The following is a 24,495-nucleotide window of genomic DNA, read 5'->3' as shown; positions in this document are numbered from 1 at the left end:
ATCAACTTGTAATCCTTGGTTCGTTGTAGGGCTAGGTATTGTACAAACTTATATATACATCAAACAATCAATTGTAAATGCATAGAGAATGTTACTCTTTTGCTTCTTTTTCAATGCATTTTATGGGCATTAATTCTGATTGAACTTGTCCTATTTAACAATAGGTGCTACTAAAAGTATCCAATTTGACATCTTAAATCTTTCAAAAACCTTTTCAATATAAACCTTTAAGACATTTATAATATACTTTGAGATATGTCTTTATCAATCTCTATCTCAATGATATAAGAGGCTTCATCTAAATTCTTCATATCAATTTTTTTTAAAAAAAGATTTGCTTTGTATCATGTAGTAAACCTAAGTTGTTGCTTGCAAGTACAATATCATCTACATAGAGGACAAGAAAGATATATTTGCTCCCACTAACCTTAAGGTATCTACATTAATCAATAATGTTTTTAATAAACTGTACTAGATTATAATATTGTAAGATTTAATATATCATTGTTGGGAGGTGTGTTTTAATCCATATATTGATTTCTTTAACTTACAAAACAAATGACTATTTGTATCATCACAAAAACCTTCAGGTTGATTCATATATACATTTTCATCCAAATTTCTATATAGAAATGTTGTTTTCACATCCATTTAATGTAAATCTAAATCAAAATGAGCTACTAATGATATTATTATTATTCTAAATGAATCCTTCTTAGAAACTAAAGAGAAGGTTTCATGGTAGTCTATGCATTCCTTTTGAGTATAAACATTATCTATAAGTCTAGCTTTATATCGCTCGATATTGCCAAAAACATCTTTTTTTGGTTTTATAAACCCATTTACAACTAACAATTTTAAAAATTTCTAGTAATTCGATGAGGTCCAAAACTTGATTTTAGACATATATTCCATTTTTTTCTTCATGGCATTATACCATTGGTATACTTTTCTCCATTAATGGCTTATAAAAATGAATTTGGATCATCTTTAGGCTTAGCATCAAAGTCAGACTCTTGAAGGTACATAATATAGTCATTAGAAATTATTGGTCTCTTTGTTCTTGGAAATCTTCTTAATTCATTTTTTTCATTAAGTTTACATCATCAAAAACTAGTTGGTATTGAACTGGTTGCTCTTGAATTGGTTGTTGTTCAGAATCATCTAAATGATTTTCTTGAACAATAACTATAAATCTTTTATCTTTACGCAACTCAGTTGAATCTTATGTTTCCTTAAATTCTATCATTCTAGAAAAATTACTTCTATTAAAATTGAGATCTTTAAGGAATTTAACATTTCTTACCTATACTATTCTTGTATTATAAGAAGGACAATAAAACCTATATCCTTTAGAGCTCATTGCATAACCAATAAAATATCCACTAGTTGTTCTTGGGTTTAATATCTTTAATTGAAGATTATAAATTCTTACCTCAATAAGATAACCCTATATATGTGTATGATTTAAATTGGGTTTCCATACATTATATAATTAAAAAGGTGTCCTAGACATAGCTTTGGATGAAACTCTATTTAAAATATACAAAACAATCTTTGGTGCTCACTCCATAAGGATAATGGTATACTAGAATTATTAATCATGCTTCTTACCATGTTCATAAGTGTACGGTTCCTTCTTTTAGCTACACCATTTTATTGTGGTGTGACATGCATTATATATTATGCAATAATATCCTCTCCTTCAAGAAATTTTGCAAATTGACCTAACATTTGTTCCTTTTTCTGTGTACCTACCATAATTCCCTCCATCTCTATCTAACCTTATAATCTTTATGGTCTTTTTTTTTATTTCTCTATTTCAGCCTTATAGGTTTTAAAAGCATCAGATACTTTAGCCTTATCAAATAAGAGATAGAGATATATAAATCTAGAATGATCATCAATGAATAAGATAAAGTATCTTTAGCCATTCAAGTATGGAGTATTAAATGGTCCACAAATATTAATATGTATGATTTTTAAAATTTTTGAGCTCCTCGTGACACCTTTAGTGGTCTTGTTAGTTTACTTTCCCTTTATACAATCTTCACAATTACTAAATTTAGTAATGTTAGCAATGTCCATCATTTTCATAATGTGTTCGCACACACCCTTATAATAGTAAAATAACTTATTTGAAAACCTTTTCATTAAGGTGTTGGCCAATACCTAATCAGAATGAATAAATTGTTCATCTACAGTCTTCAGGAAATCTTTTGCCTAAGAGCATTGAAGGATAAAACCTCTAATACTTTTACTTATACAAGATTTTATGAGCATTAAACTTAAGCGATTAGATCGCTCCCACAACTCATAATTCATCTTTTTCTGAGCATTACTTAATTCCATGAGGATATGTGGTTCATCCACATGTAAAGCCAAATCAACACACCCTAATGAAAAATGAATACTTTCATTACAATAAACAACATTACCACCATATAACATTGGAATAATAGATATATCAATAAAAGCAATAGAAAAAGTTGTAATAACCAAGAAAAATACTCTAATGCTATAAAACATATACTTATATGAATTAATCAATGTCAATTTAGTAATAAATTTTAATCTCTGCATCATGCATAGAACTTACTAATTATTTAATAATAATATTAATAAATTAAAATATCAAAAATAAAATTTATTCACACCCGATAGCCTAGAATAAAATTCATCCTTAATATCCATGTATTATTTTATTCCAATTAAATCATATAAATAATAATCTCTTTATAGGGCCAAGTCATTACTTTTATAAAATAATTGCAATTAAATTATGTCTTTTATGAGCACGCACGCTAATTTAATAAAATTTAATATGATAATCAAAATAACTTAAAATGTTATGTCTATTTCTAAATTAATTAACATCACGATCTTATCATAACATATTTAATTATCAATTAAAAAAATTTAAGTTGATATACTTTAATAATTATATAAACTGCATAGTGATCTTTTTTCTTTAGCAATTTTCTACAAATAAATATATTAATAATCCCAAAATATTTATTCTTTCTTCACATAGAATTGCAATATCAAAATATTTAAACAATTTATACATGCTTATGCTAACTGTATTACTTTTGCATACCAACAAGATACCATTAACTTAAGATTTATACGTAACAACACACTTGCTAAAGAAAAACAAATCACAAATTTTGCAGTATCATATATGTCGATCAAGTTGCTTCTAACAGTTAAGAAAATCATGGAAGATAATTTTAATATACCAAGCATATAAACATATAAACACAATAGAAAATTAATAGGATATATATTTCCTGCCATGATTGATTAAGTGTTCAAGCAATTATCTGGAAAACTCTGTGCTGTCAAGAATACAGAATTCTAATCTGTGTTAAACTTTAGGATTAATGTATTGATGAAAAACAAGGAATTTTTCATAACATCTTTCTCACTAGACTAGAAATCCTTTATAAATAACATAATTCTTGCACCTTCATCTATCACGGGTGATGCTAGACCCACTACTAGAATTCATTGAACTCTAAGTTTTAATTCTCACTTAATTTAAAATTTTAAAAATTCTGCTTGACATATGTGCAACTTAAGGATATGTCCCAACATGAAAACCATTGTATCGATCTGTCAGAGCAACGTTAAAACATGAAAATCACCTGACCTGGACGAGGAAAAATGCTTTCAAACATGAACACAGAAATTAAGGTTCTGTACCAAACAAAGCAAATGCCTCAGTAGCTTGCTGCAGAGTTTAACTCTCGGGGCTGGCTAATTAGACAAATTATGTGTATGTTCAACAGGCCACTTGCTAATGTAAATGCCAAAGAAAGTCATACCTGTATGCATTTGCCCTGTTGCCCTTTCAAAGAACAACCGTCTTTTCTTTTCCTCTTGAATCAAATATATGTTGCTGGATTTTCATGATCAAGATAAAGAGAGCATATCCTCGACATTCAAAGACTTTTTTCCTGAAAATACGGATTTCTTTTTTCCCAAGAATTTCCTGGTAGTGATTACTATCTGAAACTATTTGTATTTAAAATGATAGTTATTAATCTTTCAATTGTTTATTTGTCCAAGGTCATAATATATATAGTCATCATGGGGGAAGCCAAACACTACCAGATCGGCGATCAACATTACTGTTGGTTCAGGTGATAGCTAGTCACGAGCCTTCTTTTGTATTCTTTAGCTTTTGATTAATTAATTTTGAGAGCTATCAATCCAATCATGAAAGAGAGTCCATTATGGAATCATGGAAGCTAGTGTCAACGCCTGATAAAGTTGCAAGTCACCTTCAAATGGCTCCCGTCCAAGGAAAGAACAAATTTGGGTACAAAATTTATGCTCCAAGAAAACAATTCCAGTTGAAGACAGCAAACATGGCTCACTCTTCTTTTACTACCCTACAAAATGGCTATACATGAATGATCTGTCCTACATTTAAGAGACTTTCATGAGGAACATTGAGAGCTGCACTGTTCTGTCTGCATATCTTCCTAAGAAAAGCATATATATGATCGATTGCTATTTTCTTATAGAACTTCGAATCCCTGCGTGCCAGAATCTCTGTATTCCCCAGTATGTGCACAACACCGGCATCTCTACAGACACCTAAAAATTCCAACTCATTTACCTCAGCTGGGTTGCTTAGAAGACCAGATGATGCGACGGCAGTGTTATTATGCAGATGGCCATTAAGAGACACGATTGAATCTCCTGATGAAATCGTTCCATCCATGTTCAATGGCATTGTGTTGCTAGAGTGATTCAGAGGAACATCATTCGGCTGCTCAGTTTCCTGGTCACATATACTGTAGTCATCTGAGTCTGAACACCCGTCCATCATGGACTCAAGCCGGACAAATGTGTAAAGACCTTCGAAGAGTTTTTTCTCAAAACTTTCATCTCTTTTATGGAGGTCTTTATACCCATATCTTACAACACAACGGAACATACGGAAATTAATGGGTCCTATTCGCTTTACAAGGAATCTCTCTCCTTCAGGAACTGTGTGGACAGGAAGGAACTTCACACAGACAAAAACAACTATTGAATGGATGGCAGGTAGGTTTGTGATGAAATGGGAAAAAATGTGTGGTACTCCTCTTGCTAGTTCAGTGTATACAAGTCCGATTCCAGGGACACGAACTAGTCCTAAACTGGGACCAAGCCCCAGAATCCATGCCATTGAAACTTTACTGTGCACCTCAAACTCGTAACGTTTCTTGGTACCATAATGCCACACATACATGATGATAAAAAATGCTAAGGCGATCACAAGAGGAACCCAACCACCTTGATTGACCTTGCAGAGCACAGAAGAAAAGTAAGTACCCTCCACTACCAGTGATAAACCCGTGAATATCAGGACAAGGATCCAATGGCAACGCCATATTAATAGCATGACTAGAATCATAAGCAATGTGGTCACCAGCATGACTATGACGACTGCAGTCCCTGTCATGACATGAAATAACATACAGAGTTTATCAAATTTTTAACCAAAGATCTAAAAGATCTGATTAACTTTATAACATTTGACAAAGCATGAACATACCAGAAGCATTTCCAATTTGGCTTTGATTCTTAAAACCAGCTGTCACACTAACACAGAGAATCATAAGGATCCAATTAATGTCTGGAATATATATGTGGCTTAGAAACCTTTTTGATGTATGTACAATTTTAACTCTTGGAAAACAACCAAGCGCAAGGGCCTGCTTGATTAATGAAAAAGTTGCACATATGGTGGCTTGGCTTGCAACAACAGCAGCTGCAGTTGCAACTAGAAGTACTGGCCAATAAATGCTATCTGCAGAATGATAAACGTTACCAGATTTAAATTATAAAAATTCCATCAATCATATTTGACAAAATTCTGTAGATTTTCAAGAAAAAAAAGATCTATGTAAATACAGAACAGGAAAAGATGTTTTTGGATTAATAATAAATCATACTATCAGAAACTGCTTTCTTGGGTTTTTGTTACACAAAGTGCTGGGCCCATTCATTTGTTCAATTTGTCAATTACTAAAGAGGAAAGGATTAAAATACATAGTAACCGTGTTAAAGTAATTCAGTTAATAAACAAAACCAGCTCCATTAAACCTCTTCATAAATTTATAAGAATTACTTCTCTCAGAGTTTTGGAGAAGATGTACCTATCATTAGTGAGTGATTTGCTGTTTGTCATTAACACATGTACTCTTCTTGGAGGTAATAATTGTTAGTGTTTATAAGAGAGATTCTTGTATAAGCTCGCAATTTTCCAACAGATTTAGGTGTAAATACTTTCACAGCAATGGATTTAACTGTTCTCTGTTCCCAGTGCTTTCTATCCATGTAAGCACCATTTGCCGACAGGTTTTTCCGACTTTTGATGACAAAAATCACGTTCACATATTATTTGATGGTCCTAATTTTCTTTCTCATTTCCATGCCATTCCAGTCACAATAGTCGACACCCTAGGAAAACAGAAATGGAGGAAGTCATTGTAAACCTGGAATAGAGCTGTAAAATGCATCAACTACATGATTTGTGTTCTTCATGAGGTAGGCAGCTTGTCCAGAATAGGCCAAAAGTAGGCAGGGAAAAACAACTGTTGTGAAAGCAATCTGTATAGATGGTACAGGAAAATGAGATAGGTCGGCAAAGAGGGCCTCGGTTCCTGTAATATTTCAGGACAAGTAAAGTCACCAGTTTATTGTACACAAGTTTGATGAATGTCAAATGGGTTAAAAAGTACGAAAGCAAAAATAAATCAAATGAAAACTCAGAGTTCACCTGTTATGCTAAGCATGATACCTCCAAGGGACAGCCAACTGTCTCTCCCTCCCCTTCTGAAATAATGATATATGTACACCGGTGAAATGGCTTTCAGAACACCCGTATCATATTTCCAAATGTTGAATAAGCCAATTCCTCCAATCAAGAGAAACCAAAGGAGCACAATTGGTGCAAAGAGCCAACTAACCCTATCCACGCCATGGTGTTGCATGCTGAACAAGCCTACTAATATGACAACAGCAACAAGCACAACTACATCTGATGCACAGAGAAATAGTAACTGATTGATACTTTAAAACATAATATTAGTGGACAAATGTTAAAGTTGATGTAAATGCAAGAAGTTGTTCAATTTCAGTAGGAAGATACCACTACTCATCTTGGGGTGGTCTAACTTGATTCCTTGAACAGCGGACAGCACTGCCACATGTGGCAAAGAAAGAAAGATACATGTATTAGCCACATAATTGTTGTTGATTTATCAAAGTTGGAATGAAGTTTTCCATATGTGGACTTATGTGCATAAGCACTAAAAGACAGCAACGTTTCAATTAGGTCCAGAACATAACCCAGGGTATCTGAGCATATGCACTCTTCATCACTCCAATGGTTTTTAGTATGGCACTCCTATTATGTTTTGCAACCAGACACAATGCAAATAAATTTATCATAGTTTGAAATGTGTTCTTACAAATGAAAATTTTGCATCGTTTAGTTATTTTAATTAAAGCAAAGTACTTCTAATCCAGCTTTATTTTAAACCTTTGACACACATACATAAGCACCTGCATTATGTTTGCCTTGGATGACTTTGATGGATGGTTAAGTAATTTTGTCACATTTGATGGTACTTTGAATTTTATATATTTTCGAAGGTGGTGAAGTCTGAAACTAAATGACAATTTGTTTGTGCTCTGCTGAGTTATTTAAACAAACATGACTACGTATCTCTGCAAATACTAAAGGAGTTAATTCACTCTAACCACTGACCAAAATCCATATGTTATACTATTGGTGAAAATTTGTTATCAGAGACAATGAATTTTTCTTCTCTCATCCAGGGACCATCCCAAACCCTGCAATTCATTGCTTGTATTTTCATGGCATATACATGTGTTTGATTATAGATACACTGTGCTTATCTATCAAAATTCCATGAAAACAAACAGCTCTGGTAAAAAGATAGGAGGACAGATAGTGGTTCTAAGGGAAGGAAACCTGATATAGCTGGTGTAAGAATCCCATCACCAATTACCATGGAAGAGCCAACAAGAACAAGAACAAGAAGTGCATTCTTCCTGAAGGGATGTTCCTCCAACCATCTCTTGGTCTTTCCAGCAAAAGATTTCTCATGGAATGTAGAACGACTATAAGTTGTTAGCTGCTCATCTGTATGATCTTGATTAGGGATAGTCTTCACTTTTGCATGTCGACATAGTAGCGAATAAAGAGCAAATGTCCCACCTGCATGATGAATGGGATAAGTTCCAAGAAACTTACTAGTTCTTTACTGGCTTCAGATACAAATACATTCCTCGCTAAAAGAAGGATACCGCTACATTATGCTTAACTTTTTAGGCAGGAAGTGAAATCATTGAATACATGGTAATATCAGAGAAAATAGAAAGTTAAAGAACATAAATCACCTTTTACATATTAGAATAAAAATTAAAATCAGTCCAACCAGTCTGGAAAATTGGAACTTTTGTCAGATCACAGCAAGATGTATATGACACTCCATAACAAATAAATCCATGTTTTTTTCCAACTTGTGTAAGAGAAGATACTTAACTTTCCTTTACATTAAGATTTTCAAAAGTCATCTAACATTCTGTACATTTTATTTACATAACCAGAAAAAAAAAATATGTGAGAACATCATTGCCTTCAAGATGGCTGGTTGGAGATTATTCTTTTCGTTTTAGTACATGCATACAAGCGGAAGTCTAAAGCACCCTGTATTGATTAATCATGTGCATTTGGTTTTAAATTGCATGTTGACATGTTTGAGCATGTTAAGTTTCACATCTTCGACTGTGTCCCTCCACTTTCTTTCTTCCTCAAACTAAGGTTTCCTTGAACTGTCTGGGGTTAGAGTTACCAGGAAGGCAGTCGCCACCAATTTCTAAAATGGTGGTAAAAGATCAACACTCCTCCAGCTAAATAAAGAGATATACCAAATAAAAGTACTTTTGTTTTTATTAATGATCATTTCCACTATATACACAAGCCGGGACCATATTCATAGTTCCAAAAATATCCTGTCATTGCATACTATACTAAAGTCAATATTGTAATGTAAGCAAATTTTTTCATCTCTTTTTACTGCTATAATTGAATTTCAATAAAAACAAGTTAATGATTTACCTTGGCCATTGTCATTTGCTCTACAAACAATTAAAACATACTTCAGGAGCGGGATAAGAGTAAGGGAATATATGATCAACGATAGAGCTCCAATTAAATCCTCTGGATCTTCAATTCCATCTGGAAATGTATTGTAGAAGACATACAAAGGAGACGTGCCTAAATCTCCATAGACCACTCCAAGGCTTTGGAAAGCAAGCTGCATAAGCAGTAATCGAGAGAATTTCTGAAAGAAATAAAGCAGAATTAGCACAAAGAATAAAAGCAGGGTGCAAATCAACCACATTATCAGTCTTCTTATTTTCATAGTGTAGGCTGGCATGCCTGTATAGCATGCCATCGACTCTAATGCAAACTTTAATTCAACAACATTTATAATATCATTCCTACAGTTTCATCTGTTGTTACTACATTAAATAATAAACAAGCTCATTCGGTAAACTGATTTTTTTTAAAATATATTGTTGGCTTTTGAAACAGTTCGCTTGGCAAGGTATTGAAAAGAACAAACGGTGACATTATACCTTATCCTCATACTTGTTCCTAAGCTTCTCAGCTTCTGCGTCCATGGGTTGATCAAGATTCTGATCCAAAACCCAGATTCTACTTTTATAATCAATTTCTTCATTACTCTTTCCTCCAGTAGCCATTCGCAGCAGAAGTTAAACGGTCCTTACACTTACACCAACCCCCTAGTCCAATACCATACAGTCTTCCTCGTGCTTATACCTAAGCCAATCACAGCTCAAAATCCGCAAATCAGACAAGAATGAATTCAACTTGAAGAAAATGATACAAGGACCCAAGATCTCCTCAACTACAAGATATAATGCATCAACCAAATCCAAGATGCAGTTGCTTCTTCAGTTCAAATAAACCAATGAAATCCCAATTGAGATATAAACAAAAGAGCAATCACATTATCTACAGAGTAAACAAAATGGGCTCATTTCAGCAAATAAAGCAAGATATTCAAACCTTGACAATAGATAATTAGAGCTGAGTTCACTAAATTCAGTTTTCCTTCAGAGCCAAAGTTCAAATCTTTAATTCATTCAATGCCAACAAGGTGAAGATACTAAAAATTCAACAAAAACCCAAAAACCCCTGAAGCAAAAGGAGGAAATAAAGACAACCCAACCCTAGTTTTCGCAAGGGAAGGAAGAAAAATTTCAGTGTCTAGTTTTGTTGTTGCTCTTGTGCACAATACGTTGTAGTTGTAATGTGTTTTATAAAGGTTTCTGTAACTTCAGCAAAGGCTTCAGCAACATCCCATCATGCCTTTTTGTCAGACATGCATCAGCATTTTTACAGTATATAATATTTACGCAAATCTGTAACAGCTTCGTAAATGACGGCATCATCTAGTAATTTTGAGTTGGCTTCTTTTTTTAATAGATTCAGATATTAATATTAATCTTAATATTATGGAAGAAATTTCTTCTTTTCTTTTTTCAACGAGCAAGAGTAAATATAGCATCTCGAAAGTTGATGTTGACTTCTCTGCATCGTACGGTTTGAATGAATAAAAAAAGGGATCCAACGATCCACTTCAAGTATTTAATTTTTTACTGCGGAAACAGCTCATTTGGTACGGAGTTTCCATGTTCGGGGTGTAAGAAATTTTTCCATAACTGTACTGGAATTGGAAGTAATAATGAGAGTTGTAAGAAACTCTGTGGCGGAGCATTGAATTGTGAGCGAGTGTATCAATGCAATTCCTCCAATGTAGATATTCATTTATTTTTAACCGAAGTGAAGATCCTACAAATGCATGGACTCTTTTTTCTCTTTCTTTTTTTTGAGTAAATATCATAGTTATCAAATTCTACATAAAAATTTACCTGATTAAATAGCCAGGTTTTTAGTTATATAGGTTAATATAAGTAAATCAGAATTAACCTGAAAAAATTAAAAAATATATTTAAAATTTTAATATTTCATATAAAAAAATTTAAAAACAATTCATGTGAATATAGACTATATATGTTGTAAATAATAAAGTGTAAAAGATTATTTTAAAAGGTTTTTTATCTCACATTAAAAGGATATTATGTTATCCTTTTAAGTTAAAGTATTTAAACCAAAAAGAGTTTTTATCCCACATTAAAAAAACATAACTTTTTTCTTGTGAATATAGAGTATATATACTAAAGAGCTTCAAATCATACATTGAAAAAATAATTTTTTTTCTATGAACATAGAATATATATATTAAAGGGTTTCAAATCTCACATTGAAAAAATAAAATATTCTTCTAATATTTATATAGTGAACTTTGAAAATGGTTAAAAACCAACTAAAAGAATATAAAAAAAAGGGTCTCCGATTAAAAAAAAATATATATTTAAAAAAAAAAAATACAACAACTTGAAGTCAAGTTACAACGAATGAAATAACTTGGGTTTCTAACCAAAACACGGAATAAACACAAAGTAAAGACATAGTTAGTAAAAGGTATCTATAATAAGACTGGGGTGTTCACGTTTTGGTCCAATTTGTTTTGAGATAAAAATAATCTAGCCAAACTAGTTTTTTTTAATTTTTGAAAATCTTGATCCGAATCGAATGAAAATCGATTCAAATCGAACCAGTTCAACTCAATTCGGCTTGATTTTTTTCCATTTAAAATCAGGAAACCCCAATGCTTGTTTTTTGGATTTTTAATGGGCCTGTTTTAAATCAGGTTTTAACAATTTCTTATTGGTTTAGGGTTTTTTTAAGTTTTATTAACAAATCTTTGGTATTGGGCTTTTTAAACCAAACCAGCCCAACCTCTAAATTCGAATATCAACAATAATAGATCAAATTTGCTAGTTTAAAACTCTAAAATGAAAATTGACATCTAGTTCTCTCGTAAAAATATGAACATGAAGAACACAAGGTATATTTCTCAACAATAAATAGACATCAAGAAACACAAAATAAATGCCTCTAGTTTTGATCACGAATGATAAAAATAAATAATGTTAAACAAAAGTATCTTAAACAAAATTGAAGAAATTTCCTTCCACCACTATAAACATAGCTTATTTGGGTTCCTGCCATTAGTCAGTGGTATTGTCTGTGACAAAAAAAAAACAATAATCTTACTCTTAGTTCTAGGAAGCATATATGATTTAACAGCCTAGCCAACAAAACAAATATCTTTGGGACATGATGAATGTTCGATCAAACCCAATCAGCAGATATTATATGGGTTCTTAGATAACTTTCACCCACAAACATCCATTAAAACACAACATCAATGTCAATTATTATTATTATTATTATTATTATATTTCAAAAAGCTCTTCAGTTCCCGTCCTTGATGCGAAGAAATAGAAAGTGACGAGAACCTACTTGGCCAATCAAAAATGTGCATGCTTTGTTTATCATAATCAAATAAGAGAAAGAAACAGGTTATATAAGTTCCTACTTACAAACTTCAGCCTAATTCATAACCATAAACTATTTTTTATATATAACCATAATCATAACATGCGTAAGAGGGAGAGAGAAAAAGGCTCATTAGCATAAATCTTAAAAGTTCTTTCTCATAAATAATTGCAAGAGATCGAAAAGGAAGAGAGAGGAAAGAGGCACAAACTAAAGATGAAGGTTATCGGTGCTAGAGATTGATAAATCAAAAAGATAAAGACTAGAGATGAAGGTTGTCAGTGCTAGAGATTGATAGATCAAAAAGATAGAGACTAGAGATGAAGGGTGTCGGTGTCTTTAGCTTTTGGCAAACTGACTTTAAAGGTGGATCCCAATGAAACCCTTAACCAACTAGAGAAATGAGATCGATTTGGTACCATACTAAACAAGCAACCAAATTTACTTGTTGCAGTAATTGTCAGGCTCGGACAGATAGGCCTATAGGTATTGAAGACTTGTGTTTTTCTTGCACAACTTTTTTAAAAAATATATTGATTTTGACAAGATCTATCAAATTAGGTTTTTGGATACTGTTATTTCTAAAAGTTAGTCTACTTATTAGTTAGATATGTAGTAGCCTCTAGGTTTCGTTGATCCTCACATTCCTTTTGTATGCAAACTTCATAAGTTTCTTTATGGACTTAAACAAACATCAAGTACATGGTTTAGTCAGCTCCACCAATTCTTATTAGGTCTCGAATTTCATGAGTGTCAAATTAAACTTCTCTTTTAATATACATATACTTAACTATTTGCACTATATTTCCTTTTTATTTTGATGTTGTCTAACAGATAATATAGGTGGTTGATACATGACTAAAGTATTCATTCCAAGGCTATTGTATTCCTATGATGGGATTTATTTCTCTAATTTTATATATTAATTGTTTTTTTTTATCTAAAATTCAACCTAGGGATGTCATGATCTTTAAATTGATCTTGTCCACATAACTTGAAAGAAAAATGGGAATGGTTGATACATGATATTATTTTTAAAATATACCATTTTTATTGAATGTGCGAATTTGGACTTGTAGTTCTAGAATGCCCCTGATAAGACACTTTTGATCTACTTTCTCAACTATCCAATCAACCACTAACCTATTAGAGGGATTACTGTCAAAGTAACAACATTTATGTATTTATTTTTTAAAAAAATTACATATAATAAACATTTTGTAACTATTGTTCTAGGCCATGGTTTGTAAATATAACTTTAATGTTTATGTTTATTGTTTATAAAATTTTAATTTTGAATATATGTGTATGTTTATTTAGTTATTTTTTAGACCAGGTTATATCCTCAAACTACAATAAGTGAATTTAGGTTGGGTTGACTTGACATCACATTGATCCATGAAGTGTGAGTGGTGACTTTCAAATCTATTTCAATCAATATAATCTTTAAAATATTTATGTCTATCATTTGTTCATCATTCTCTTGCTCATATTCTAAAACTGAGGATTGAGTCTTGTTACCAGATTGAGGTCATAAATCATTGTCTTAAGTCATAATAATTTTTAACTTCTAAATAATAAAACCACGTATAGCAGTTAAGGTAAATTTTTAGCATATAAGCACAATAAGTACCTTTTATCATTGAAAATAATTACAAAGTAGTTTATCTTAAGGTAGGATAAATAAGATGGTTGTTACCTTTTCTGTTATATAATCAACCTCTTATCTAGAACCTTTAAAAATTAGTTAGGGTTTTCTGGTTATCATAAAACTATGTGGTAACTATTTTTTTTTTGTTTTTTTTACTCTTTTTACATATAATTGGTTAAGATACCCTTAATAGAATAAAGACTTCACTAGGGACTTAGTTTAAGGCTAAGATTTTTTTTGTTTTTTTTCAATGATAGTGTGGTAGTTGTGCTTTGATGCATTCTTTAAATACCTTTGTTGTACTTATCTTCCTAAACTAATAATGTGTGTTTGTTGCTTGTTATTATTTGATTTGATATTTGTATATTTGTTTTAGACACACACACACACACACACACACACACTCTTGTTTGATTAATTTTTGTGTGCTTTCATTTCATGCATTGTATCTTTTTATTGATTTGTCTAGATTGAATATGAAGTTGTACTCATACACCTGCTACACAACACTCTTATCACACGCATTGCTTTAAGTTAGCATGAGAAACTAATGGTGTCCTGATAGTCTTTACCCCGGGTAACACTTGTGAAATCACCAAACTCTCATGGATAATCTACTTAGTTGTGATTAGTAGCCGATGTGGCATTGCTTTTATTTATACTTTTTATGTCTCATAGGCCTCGATTCAGCCTATTGAGAATATTAACTACGCAACGAACGACCCTTTTAAGACCAATTTAGTTATTTAACTTACCCTTGTAAGTAGTGGGTAAGATAAGACCAATTTAGTTATTTAACTTACCCTTGTAAGTAGTGGGTAAGATAGAACTTTCCAATATAATTTCTCCTTGATAATCATAATATATTGGCCAAATGTGCGTGAAATCTTGAAAAAGTCATGAAATTTTAAAGATAGGTGATAAGATGATCCAACTAGTGAAATATGTCCTAAAAGATTCGAGAACTATTGTTACCGCTTACAAAAGGGCTACTCCATATCCAATAAGCTATATATATTTTTTTATGAATATTTTTATTTATATAGGTTAGACTAAGTTTTTATATGAGAGGGAGGAAACAAATACAAACTACATTTTAAAAGTTCACTTTTCTTACAAAACTAATATTAATCCAAGCCATGAAAGATAAAGACAGAGCTCGGATTAGGCATAATCAAATCCATTTCTTAAAAGATGAAATAACTTGGGTAACTGATTTGCTAGAGTAAACCATTCACTCCAAAAGTTTTGAGAGAAAATCTATACACATAAAAGGTAATATCGTAAAGCTCACCACGATGATGCCTTTCTTTTGTTCTCCTATATTGGTCAAAACAATATTTTTAATCGTTCCCAACTATCTCCTTCCACGCATCCTTATCAGAAAAGAATTTTAAATGCATATCCAATTGATCAAGGCTTGTCATTTGTTACTTTAAGCTCTCTAGGATCATCAAAAGCTTATGTTGTTATGCTTTTAAATCCATTACAAACTATTGTTAATGTTTCTACTTCATTCAAGCAATATTTTTCATTCTTTCCTAGAAAACTAAATACCTCAAACACCTTTATTCTTATGTTAGCATGGATATCATGCTCCTCAAAACATGCAAAGTCCAAGCCATATAAGGAAACTTCATAAACCATCTTTTTTTTTATTCCCTTATCAATATCTTGTGGACATGCTAGATAACACCTCAATTGTTTGAACTCATCCAATTACCTTTTTCTAAATAATACGAGAAAAATAGTATATTTAGCTTAACCATAAAAGGGCACGAGACCATTGAAGATAAAAACTTGTAGATCCTTTTTCAACTAATGAAATATGTCATGTGTCAAATGCTTACATTTTCAACCAAAAAAAAGTCATTTCTAAAGTTGTCAAGTATACAAAAACTCAATGTCTTAAGACTCACTTAAAGTTTATTATAGTAAAATGGTTGAAGTTATTCATGATGAAAAATTATTAATCTTATTATTTTAATGAAAGACTTACTTTTAGTTGGTGTATAGAGTTGGGTAGCTCTAAAATGAAGTGGGAAGATTTAGTTGTCATAATTCAATTTTAACCCTTTATTTTTAAAACTTCCAAAAAAAAGCAAAAAAAATTAAAAAATGTTTTTGGTGCATTTTGATTATTCACACACTTATTTATGATTTTTTAGCTGTTTTCTCTTGTTGATGTCTTTTAAAACAAGTCAAAAAAAATAAAAATATATATATTTTTAATGCATTTGCAAATAATGCTTGTGTTATAATCTTGTTAGAAGAAGAGGAGGAGGAATCTTCGTCACATAAAGGTGCAAAGCTGCAAATAATGCAAGATTGGGGAGGGGAGGGCAGGATGAGGACTTTTATCTAAGAAGCTTTGGATGCATGTTCGTGGACCCATGTAGTTAAATGTATAGAATAGAAGATATAGGCCTATTTTAGAGTGGACTTAGACTATGAGTTGGGCTGTTTGGAGACTAGTAAAGTATATATACAACAAGTACGTAAACAGAATGGTGAAAAAATGAAATGAATATCATCCATCTGTGTCTGCTTTTCTCTTTCGTTGTCAACCTCTGCTTCCTCTTGTTCTCCTTTTCCTTTCTCTCCATAAAAGCTTGCCTTGTTCTCAAATTAACTGCGTCAGCTTTAGCCTTACTTTGCAACTATCTTAATTGGAAATGCTTAAGTCGACTCGAGACCAACCCACAGGTTTAGGATCAAGTTGGAGCCAGCCACTTAAAACCTCTTTGATGCTGTTTGGGAACAGAGACAATGGCACTCACGACCCCTCCCCCAAAAGAAAATAAAAATCTTTCAACGTAAAACTAAATAAATAAGATCTTCATTTGATGTTTTTCTCACTTGTCTCTGGTCCTAAGTTACTCGAGGGCAAGGAAGGCTTTCTACTGAACATACGAGACTTGTTAGTTTTAGTCCAAGTTTGTAGCGAAAACTCCAGGACGCTGCAAAAAAAAAAAAAAAAACATTTCTCATTGCACTCTATCACGCTGCTAATATTCAGTATTTCTCAAGATTTAAATGGCATCAAAGACCGCATATGGCGTGATTCCTTCAAAAAACGAGACGGCATACTTGATCTTATTACTGTTTTACAAGAAAAAAATATTTATACATAAAATATCTGTCCGACATTCAAGAGACTCTCATGAGGAACATTAAAAATGACACTGTTTTCCCTACAAATTTTCCTCAGAAATGCATATATGTAATCAACAGCTATCTTCTTGTAGAATCTTGAATCCCTCCTAGCTCTCACCACTGTATTCCCCATTATGTGCACCACCCCAGCATCCCTGCAATTATTCAAAAATTCTCTCTCGTCAACCTCAGTCTGGCTGCTTGTTTGACCAGACGACCGAACGGTAAAATTTGCATGTGATGGAGACTTGATCTGCACGATCGAGTCAATGGATGAAATAGTGGGATCTGCAAATGATGAGGTTATATTTCCATTATTATTAATAAGGGCTTCTCTTGACCGCTCAGTTTGCTGACCATATAGACTATACTCGTCTGAGTCTGAACATCCCTCCATCATAGACTCGAGCCGAACAAACAAGAAGAGGCTATCAAAAAGTTTTTTCTCAAAATCTTCATCTTTCTTGTGAAGGTCTTTATATCCATACCTTGCAACACAACGGAACATGTGAAAATTCTTTGGTCCAATTCGCTTGACAAGAAATCTCTCTTCTTCAGGGACCGTGTAGACAGGGAGGTACTTCACACAGACAAAAACAACTACAGAATGTATGGCAGGTAGATTTGTGATGAAGTGAGAAAAGATGTGGGGGACCCCACTTGCAAGCTCGGTGTACACAAGTCCTATCCCGGGGACTCTCACCAGTCCTAAACTGGGGCCAAGCCCTACAATCCATGCCATGGAAACCTTACTGTGCATCTCAAACTCGTAGCGTTTCAATGTACCATAATGCCAAACATACATGATGACAAGAAAGGCCGCTGCAATCACAAGGGGAACCCACCCACCTTGATCAACCTTGAAGAGTACAGCAGAGAAGTAGGTGCATTCTACTACCAGTGATAAGCCAGTGAAGAGCATGACAAGAATCCAATGGCAGCGCCATACCAATAACATGACTAGAATCATTAGCAAAGTGGTTACCAGCATGACTATCACAACTGCTGTCCCTGTTGTTGCACAAATTGTTTTTTCAATTTAGAGCAATGCGTCATAAACAATAAATTGAAATGCACCAGCATATTGTAGAAAAAATTTAATGAAACAAAATATATGAGCAAAATCTGGCCAGAGAAATTTGGCTTGGATCTGCTTCTTAAGTAATCACGAGTTACTTTAAGCAAGAGACTTGGAAAAGCACAACCTGTTACTCTCCACAACTCATTTTATAAAGCTCTTGGAACTCGTTCCAAAAAAGTTAGGAAAAGCGCCATCGCAACGGTTAAAAGGTTAGCAAAACAAAAGAAGATTCTTGTTTTTTTAAAAAAAAATCCAGAACGAAATCACACAGGATCAGGCTAGTTTCATACAACTTGTCCACCCACACAGAAATCACAATCTTTAATAAACTTACCATAAGCATTACCAATTTGACTTTGGTTCTGGAAACCAGCAGTGACACAGATGCAAAGAATCATAAGGATCCAATTCATATCTGGAATATATATCTGACCCAAGAACTTTTTTGATGTATGTACAACTTTGACTCTTGGGAAGCATCCAAGTGCAAGGGCTTGCTTGATTATTGAAAAAGTTGCGGATATGGTAGCCTGACTTGCGACCACAGCAGCTGCAGTTGCAACAATGAACACTGGCCAATATATACTTTCTGCAAAGAAAGAAGTGTGAATTAGCATCTGTCCATTGACACACCTTTATCAAAATTTTGTATCTTTGGGAAGAGCAAGACTATTGTGAGGATGGTATCACAAACTTACTAAGAACTTCAAGCTACAATAAGAAATTCATCGGGAAGTGGAGCTACAAAGGCCTGAACAGTCCGAGTATTAAAAAATAAAACTATGGCCAACACAAGAAATTGTTCTTCGAGCTTGGTCCCAAAATTTTTATTGTCGAACCATATGTTCGTGGTAAAGTACGCCTTGTGGATTTTTTTAATTCCATATTACAAGCATTTAGGATAACTTCATGCAAATCCATAAGGATTCCATAAAGCTGGATACTCTTGATGGACTTTTCCTTTTCTGAGATCCTTGAATAACTACTGATGTTTTATTTCAGATAAACGAGATCTGAAATTCCCACATTAGCCACTTTTCATGAATCTCAAAATCAAAAAGAGACTTATAATTCTCAAATATGTTTTGTGCTTCTCCAAATAAAAGTTATTCTAGCAATTCGTTCAAACAACCGGGATAATAAATTTTCAAACAATGATTTTCAGTGACCATGAATCATTTCTTATCATATCTGAGAGTTTCACCACAGCCTAACAGTGAGCCCAACATATAAAATTTTGTAAATTGAAAATTTTGAGAGTTTAAACACTGGATTTCCCAGCCTCTCTTGAGTTGCAAGGTATTCTTAATCCCCAAGATCTCTCTTTGAAGGAGAACTTATAAATTTTCATTTCTTACATTTAATAAGTGCAGGCCTCAAAATTCACAGCCTACAAGAGAACTTATTCTGTTACTCTGTGCTCTCATTACTTCTCTAGCTCTATTTTTTAATTGCATATCACTAAAATGCTTACATCAAATACACCTCACTATAAGAAGTTGCAGGAAATGAAGCAAGATATCAGGAGACAGATGAAAAGTAATCAGAGAAAAAGAGAAGCAACAATAGAAGTCAAGGAAATTCAACCGTGAAAGAATTTTACCTGGTATAGAACGATAGAATGCATCAACAACGTGTTCCTTGTTTTGCATAAGATAAGCAGCTTGTCCAGAATATGCTAAAAGAAGGCAAGGAAAAACAACTACTGTAAAAGCAATCTGTACAGCTAAAACCGGAAAATGGGCTAGGTCAGCAAAAAGTGCCTCTATACCTGTAACAGTTCAGAATAAAAATCAGTATGCAGCCATAACTTAGATTTTATTTTAACAAATGTTAAAAGGTTTAAACATTAGGGCAGAAAAGGATTTGTGTACTTAAACTTCAAACAAGTATGTAGCCACCAATTCATTTTTATAATTACCGGTTATACTGAGCATAATCCCTCCAAGGGAGGTCCAACCATCTCTACCTCCCCTTCTAAAATACCGGTAAATATATACAGGTGAAAAGGCTTTCAGAACACCAGTATCATATTTCCAGATGTTGAACAGGCCGATACCCCCAATTAACAGAAACCAAAGCAGCACGATTGGGGCAAAGAGCCAGCCTACTTTATCCGTCCCATAGTGTTGCATGCTAAACAAACCCACCAATATTACAACAGCAACAACTGTGACTACATCTGCACCACAGAAAACAGATTCGTTTAAAGATTCAAAACTTCAAAACTGCTAGAATATCAAGGCAAAGAAACAACGCAATTAGTTGCAGAGAGGAAAAAGTAAAGACAAAGTTTTGTTGACTGTCAGGAGTAGAAAGATACCACTACTCAGTTTGGGGTGGTTTACCTTGATCCCGCCAGAAGCTGAAAGAACTGTCATAGAAGTGTGGTTAAGCATTTCCAAGGGAATTGAAATAAATAAAAACTATTATGAACTGATGGTTAAAGAAACACAGGCTACATAACCCCAGATATACCACAAGTACATGCTAATAGCCAGATTATCGCATGAAACTTTCATCCTTTAATCGCTCTTCAGGTGTAAATACATCAATTGGATTTCTTTACCAACAGATCCCATTAGTAACCCAAGCATCCGAAGACATTTTCAGAATAATAAATCAAAAACATTCTAACGTATAAAAATATGTTGTTACATTGAAGCACTAGGAGAACACTTAATTAAAATAAATTGTAAAATACACATTAAACAAACCACTATGATTTCTTCTCAGGATAAGAACTAGATATCTTGCTAATTTTTGAAAGATTTTTACATATGCACAAACCTGCAATCACACACATCCATTTTATGTCAAAGCAATAAGCATTTTATATATGGACAGACAGACAAACAAAATTTACGAGTTAGGCATCAAGGTACCAGATATTGCTGGAGTGAGAATCCCATCCCCAATCACCATACAAGTGCCAACAAGGACAAGAATAAGAAGCGCATTCTTTCGGAATGCATATCTCTCCAACCATCGCTTAGTTTTAGCAGCAAAAGATTGTTCATGGAAAGTGGAACGGCTGTATGTTGTAAGCTCTTCATCTGTCCGATGTTGATTTGGAATAGTTCTTACGTTAGCATGCCGACAAAGTAATGAATATAGAGCGAATGTTCCACCTGTTCCATGAAGAGGATAAGTTCCAGTACTGTGTCCTTCATCATAGCCGAGGCAGGAAAAATTACAAATGCATGCTCCACTAGGCACACATTCAAATTAAAATATACTGTTGAAACCTGACATTCTTACATGAGTTTTTACAAGAACATCACTATACTGTGCATGTTTAAAACGAGGTCAAAATGTTTTCTTTCCGTTCACTGGGCTATATCAGACAAAACCTTCTGAAAAAATTATGAAGGAAACAATTGATCACTTGGGAACAGGCATGGTTAACTATCAAAGTCTGTAGCAATGCAAGGAGAACTACAAAAAATTATGAAGACCACTACTATTCGAGCAACAAAAAGGAGAAAATAGCAAGATAGCATCCACGCTTCTAAAAGTACTTTCTTTATGATTGGGATTTGGAGGTAAGCAAAAATGGAAGAAATCATCCCAGTACATCATTAGGTATAGCACCATAAATTCACTAATCAAAATCATAAATCCACAAAATCAGAGCTACGTGCAATCAGCACAACACACAACTCCTAAGTCATATGCATTGAAACTGGTTTACCTTGACCATTGTCATTTGCTCTACACACAATGAAGACATACTTAAGGAGTGGGATAAGAGTGAGCGAGTATATGATCAATGAAAGAGCTCCAATCACATCCTCTGAATCTTTGATTCCATGAGGGAATGTATTGTAGAACACGTACAAGGGAGAAGTGCCCAAGTCACCATAAACCACTCCAAGACTCTGGAAGGCAAGCCGTAGAAGCAAAAGCGCTGAGAATTTCTGAAAGTAACCAAATTGTATTAGCAAACACAATAAAAATCAGCATCAAATCACCAAAATCAACTGAATTAATTAAACAATAATTGATGCATCTATAAATTAGAAATATCGTATATATCCAAAAATGTCAGCATCCTTGTTACGAGATTATAGCTGATTAAATTCATTCATTTGTGATTTAAGGAAAAGGTTAAACGGGTCTGCAAATGGAAATTCAAGCAGATATAAGTTTTTTGGTCTCTAAATCAGTTCATCCCAGGAAGGGGAAATGGCATTAACAAGGAGCATGTGTTGTCTGACGTCAACAAGCACAATTGAACTCCATTTATTAGTTTGCAGTTTGAGGGAGAGGGAAGGAAAATTGTAATACTACAGTACCTTTTCTCTGTACGTATTTCTGAGCCTTCCAGCTTCCTCGTCCATGGGTTGATCAAGTTTCTGATCCAAATCCCACATACTTCCTTTATTGTTGTCACTGTCTTCCTCAACCTCCACTCTTGAAGTCATTCCCATACTCAATTCCATATGAATTCTCTATCTTTCACCAAACAATCCAAACTCTATCTTTCTCTCTCTCTACTAAAAACCATAAAGTCCACAAAAGAATCTCCAGCCAGCACCAAGATTCCAAATCTCAAAAAACAGAACCAATATGATTTTTTTAAAGAAGAAAATTGAAACACAAGTTTAAAAATCCACTCTTTACTTGAAATCCATCCCAAATCCAATAAAGAATTAAAACTCACCACTAAACTATAGAGAAAAAAAGAAAAGAAAAGTAACTCGGTATAAAATAAACAATTAATGTTTACTTGATTTATTCAAAACCAAAGTTAAGCTGTGAAATCGACATCCATCAAGAAGTTGAAAAGAACACAAGACTACAGACTTTAGAACGAAAGAGAGCTGTGAATGAAGCAAAATCCAATTATCCAACGAAACAGAGACACTCAATTCAGGACAGAGCAGCTCAAAAACATCTCATAAAACAAAAGAAGTGATGAAAGCAGAGATAAATTTCTTAGCTTTGTCACTTTAAATTTCAAGTGGGGTCACTTCAATCTCAGCCACAGGAACCAAGAAAACCTGTAATAAAAATCTACCATAAACCCATGAAGTGAAAACCAGAGACTGGCAAACCCAAGTCGGGTTTTGAGGTATAGAGGCGGAGAGATGGAGACGAAGGGATTCTGTAACAAGACAGAAAAAAGAGAGCCAAGGAAGAAGTGTTTTAGATGCAGTTGTCAATGTCTTTTTGTTTTTTTTTTGCCGTTAGCTTATTCACTAAACGCAGAGAGAGAAAATAAATATTTTGGTGCCATTCTGGACTGTAAAGAAAGAAGTCGAATAGGAGAGTTTTTGCTGCATAAGCAAGAGCTTTTATCCTTTTCTGTCTGTATTGAGAAGATTGGCTATGACCCTATGACCTTTCTTTTCTCTTGATTATTTGGTTTCTTGTTTTTTTTACCTGATTATTATTGAATGATTGAAGGAGTTATGCATAGCAAAATTGAAGAAAAAAGGAAATAAGGGGGGGTGATGACATAATAAGTATATGGGGAAGGTTCTTTCTGAGTTGTCTGACGGAGTTACATGATTTAGTATATTTCAAGTTAATCAGTGGGGCATAATAACTGATTAACAGCCAAATACCTTAGGTAAGACATTCGCAATTTTCAAGTACTTTCATATCATTGCCATAGTTTTAAGTCCTGGCTCGGACTGGCAAATCAACTTAGAACTCGGCTATTTAGAGCTAAAATTAAGTTTGGTTTAAAAAAATAAAAAAAGTTAAAAATTTGAGTAACCTGGTAGGTTAATCCAGTTGACTCAATTGCAACTCGTTGATTTTTTTAACTAAAACGATGTTGATTTGATTTATAAAAAAAAAATAGAATTGACCCGGGTGATTCAATAACCTAGACAAAACTTGTGACCCGAGACTTGAATTAGATCGACCATTAGACCGAATTTAAAAACTTTAATCATTGCCCCTTCCTTTTTTTTTTCTTTTTTGAAATAGTAATAATTTTGTTGTACTATTATTATAATGATAGACAAAACATTTTACATCTGAGCTTGAATGAACCAACTTCAATGTAGTTATTGTTATTTTATTGAGATATTAAGTTTTATTTTCACCCTATTTCTTTTTCTA

The 24,495-nt window shown here is 33.3% G+C and overlaps 2 protein-coding genes across 4 annotated transcripts; both read right to left on the bottom strand.

The window, feature by feature from the left end:
- Positions 1-4,273: 4,273 nt before the first annotated feature.
- LOC133695064 (potassium transporter 10-like) lies at positions 4,274-10,469 on the bottom strand. Of its 2 annotated transcripts, XM_062116838.1 has the most exons (9): positions 10,130-10,469; positions 9,676-9,880; positions 9,152-9,377; positions 8,003-8,248; positions 7,154-7,204; positions 6,782-7,042; positions 6,498-6,665; positions 5,555-5,809; positions 4,274-5,454 (listed from the first exon to the last, which is right to left on the bottom strand). In XM_062116838.1, the coding sequence occupies exons 2-9, from the start codon at positions 9,799-9,801 to the stop codon at positions 4,412-4,414; spliced, it is 2,376 nt and encodes a 791-aa protein (XP_061972822.1). In that variant the 5' UTR covers positions 9,802-9,880; positions 10,130-10,469; the 3' UTR covers positions 4,274-4,411. The 2 variants fall into 2 exon arrangements, with proteins under 2 accessions (XP_061972822.1, XP_061972831.1); XM_062116847.1 differs by lacking the exon at positions 10,130-10,469 and having other exon boundaries at positions 9,676-10,118.
- A 6,775-nt stretch (positions 10,470-17,244) lies between these two features.
- LOC133676145 (potassium transporter 11-like) lies at positions 17,245-23,769 on the bottom strand. 2 transcript variants are annotated; one of them, XM_062097747.1, is made up of 8 exons: positions 22,716-23,768; positions 22,112-22,337; positions 21,303-21,548; positions 20,741-20,791; positions 20,339-20,599; positions 20,021-20,188; positions 18,752-19,006; positions 17,245-18,347 (listed from the first exon to the last, which is right to left on the bottom strand). In XM_062097747.1, exons 1-8 carry the CDS (start codon positions 22,860-22,862, stop codon positions 17,305-17,307), a joined length of 2,397 nt encoding a protein of 798 aa, XP_061953731.1. In that variant the 5' UTR covers positions 22,863-23,768; the 3' UTR covers positions 17,245-17,304. The 2 variants fall into 2 exon arrangements, with proteins under 2 accessions (XP_061953731.1, XP_061953740.1); XM_062097756.1 differs by lacking the exon at positions 20,741-20,791 and having other exon boundaries at positions 22,716-23,769.
- Between the last annotated feature and the right edge of the window lie 726 nt (positions 23,770-24,495).

This window comes from Populus nigra, chromosome 1 (assembly GCF_951802175.1).
Source record: "Populus nigra chromosome 1, ddPopNigr1.1, whole genome shotgun sequence".
Classification (NCBI taxonomy): domain Eukaryota; kingdom Viridiplantae; phylum Streptophyta; class Magnoliopsida; order Malpighiales; family Salicaceae; genus Populus; species Populus nigra.
Note: the sequence above shows the minus strand (reverse complement) of the source record. Positions and strands in the feature narration are given on the sequence as shown.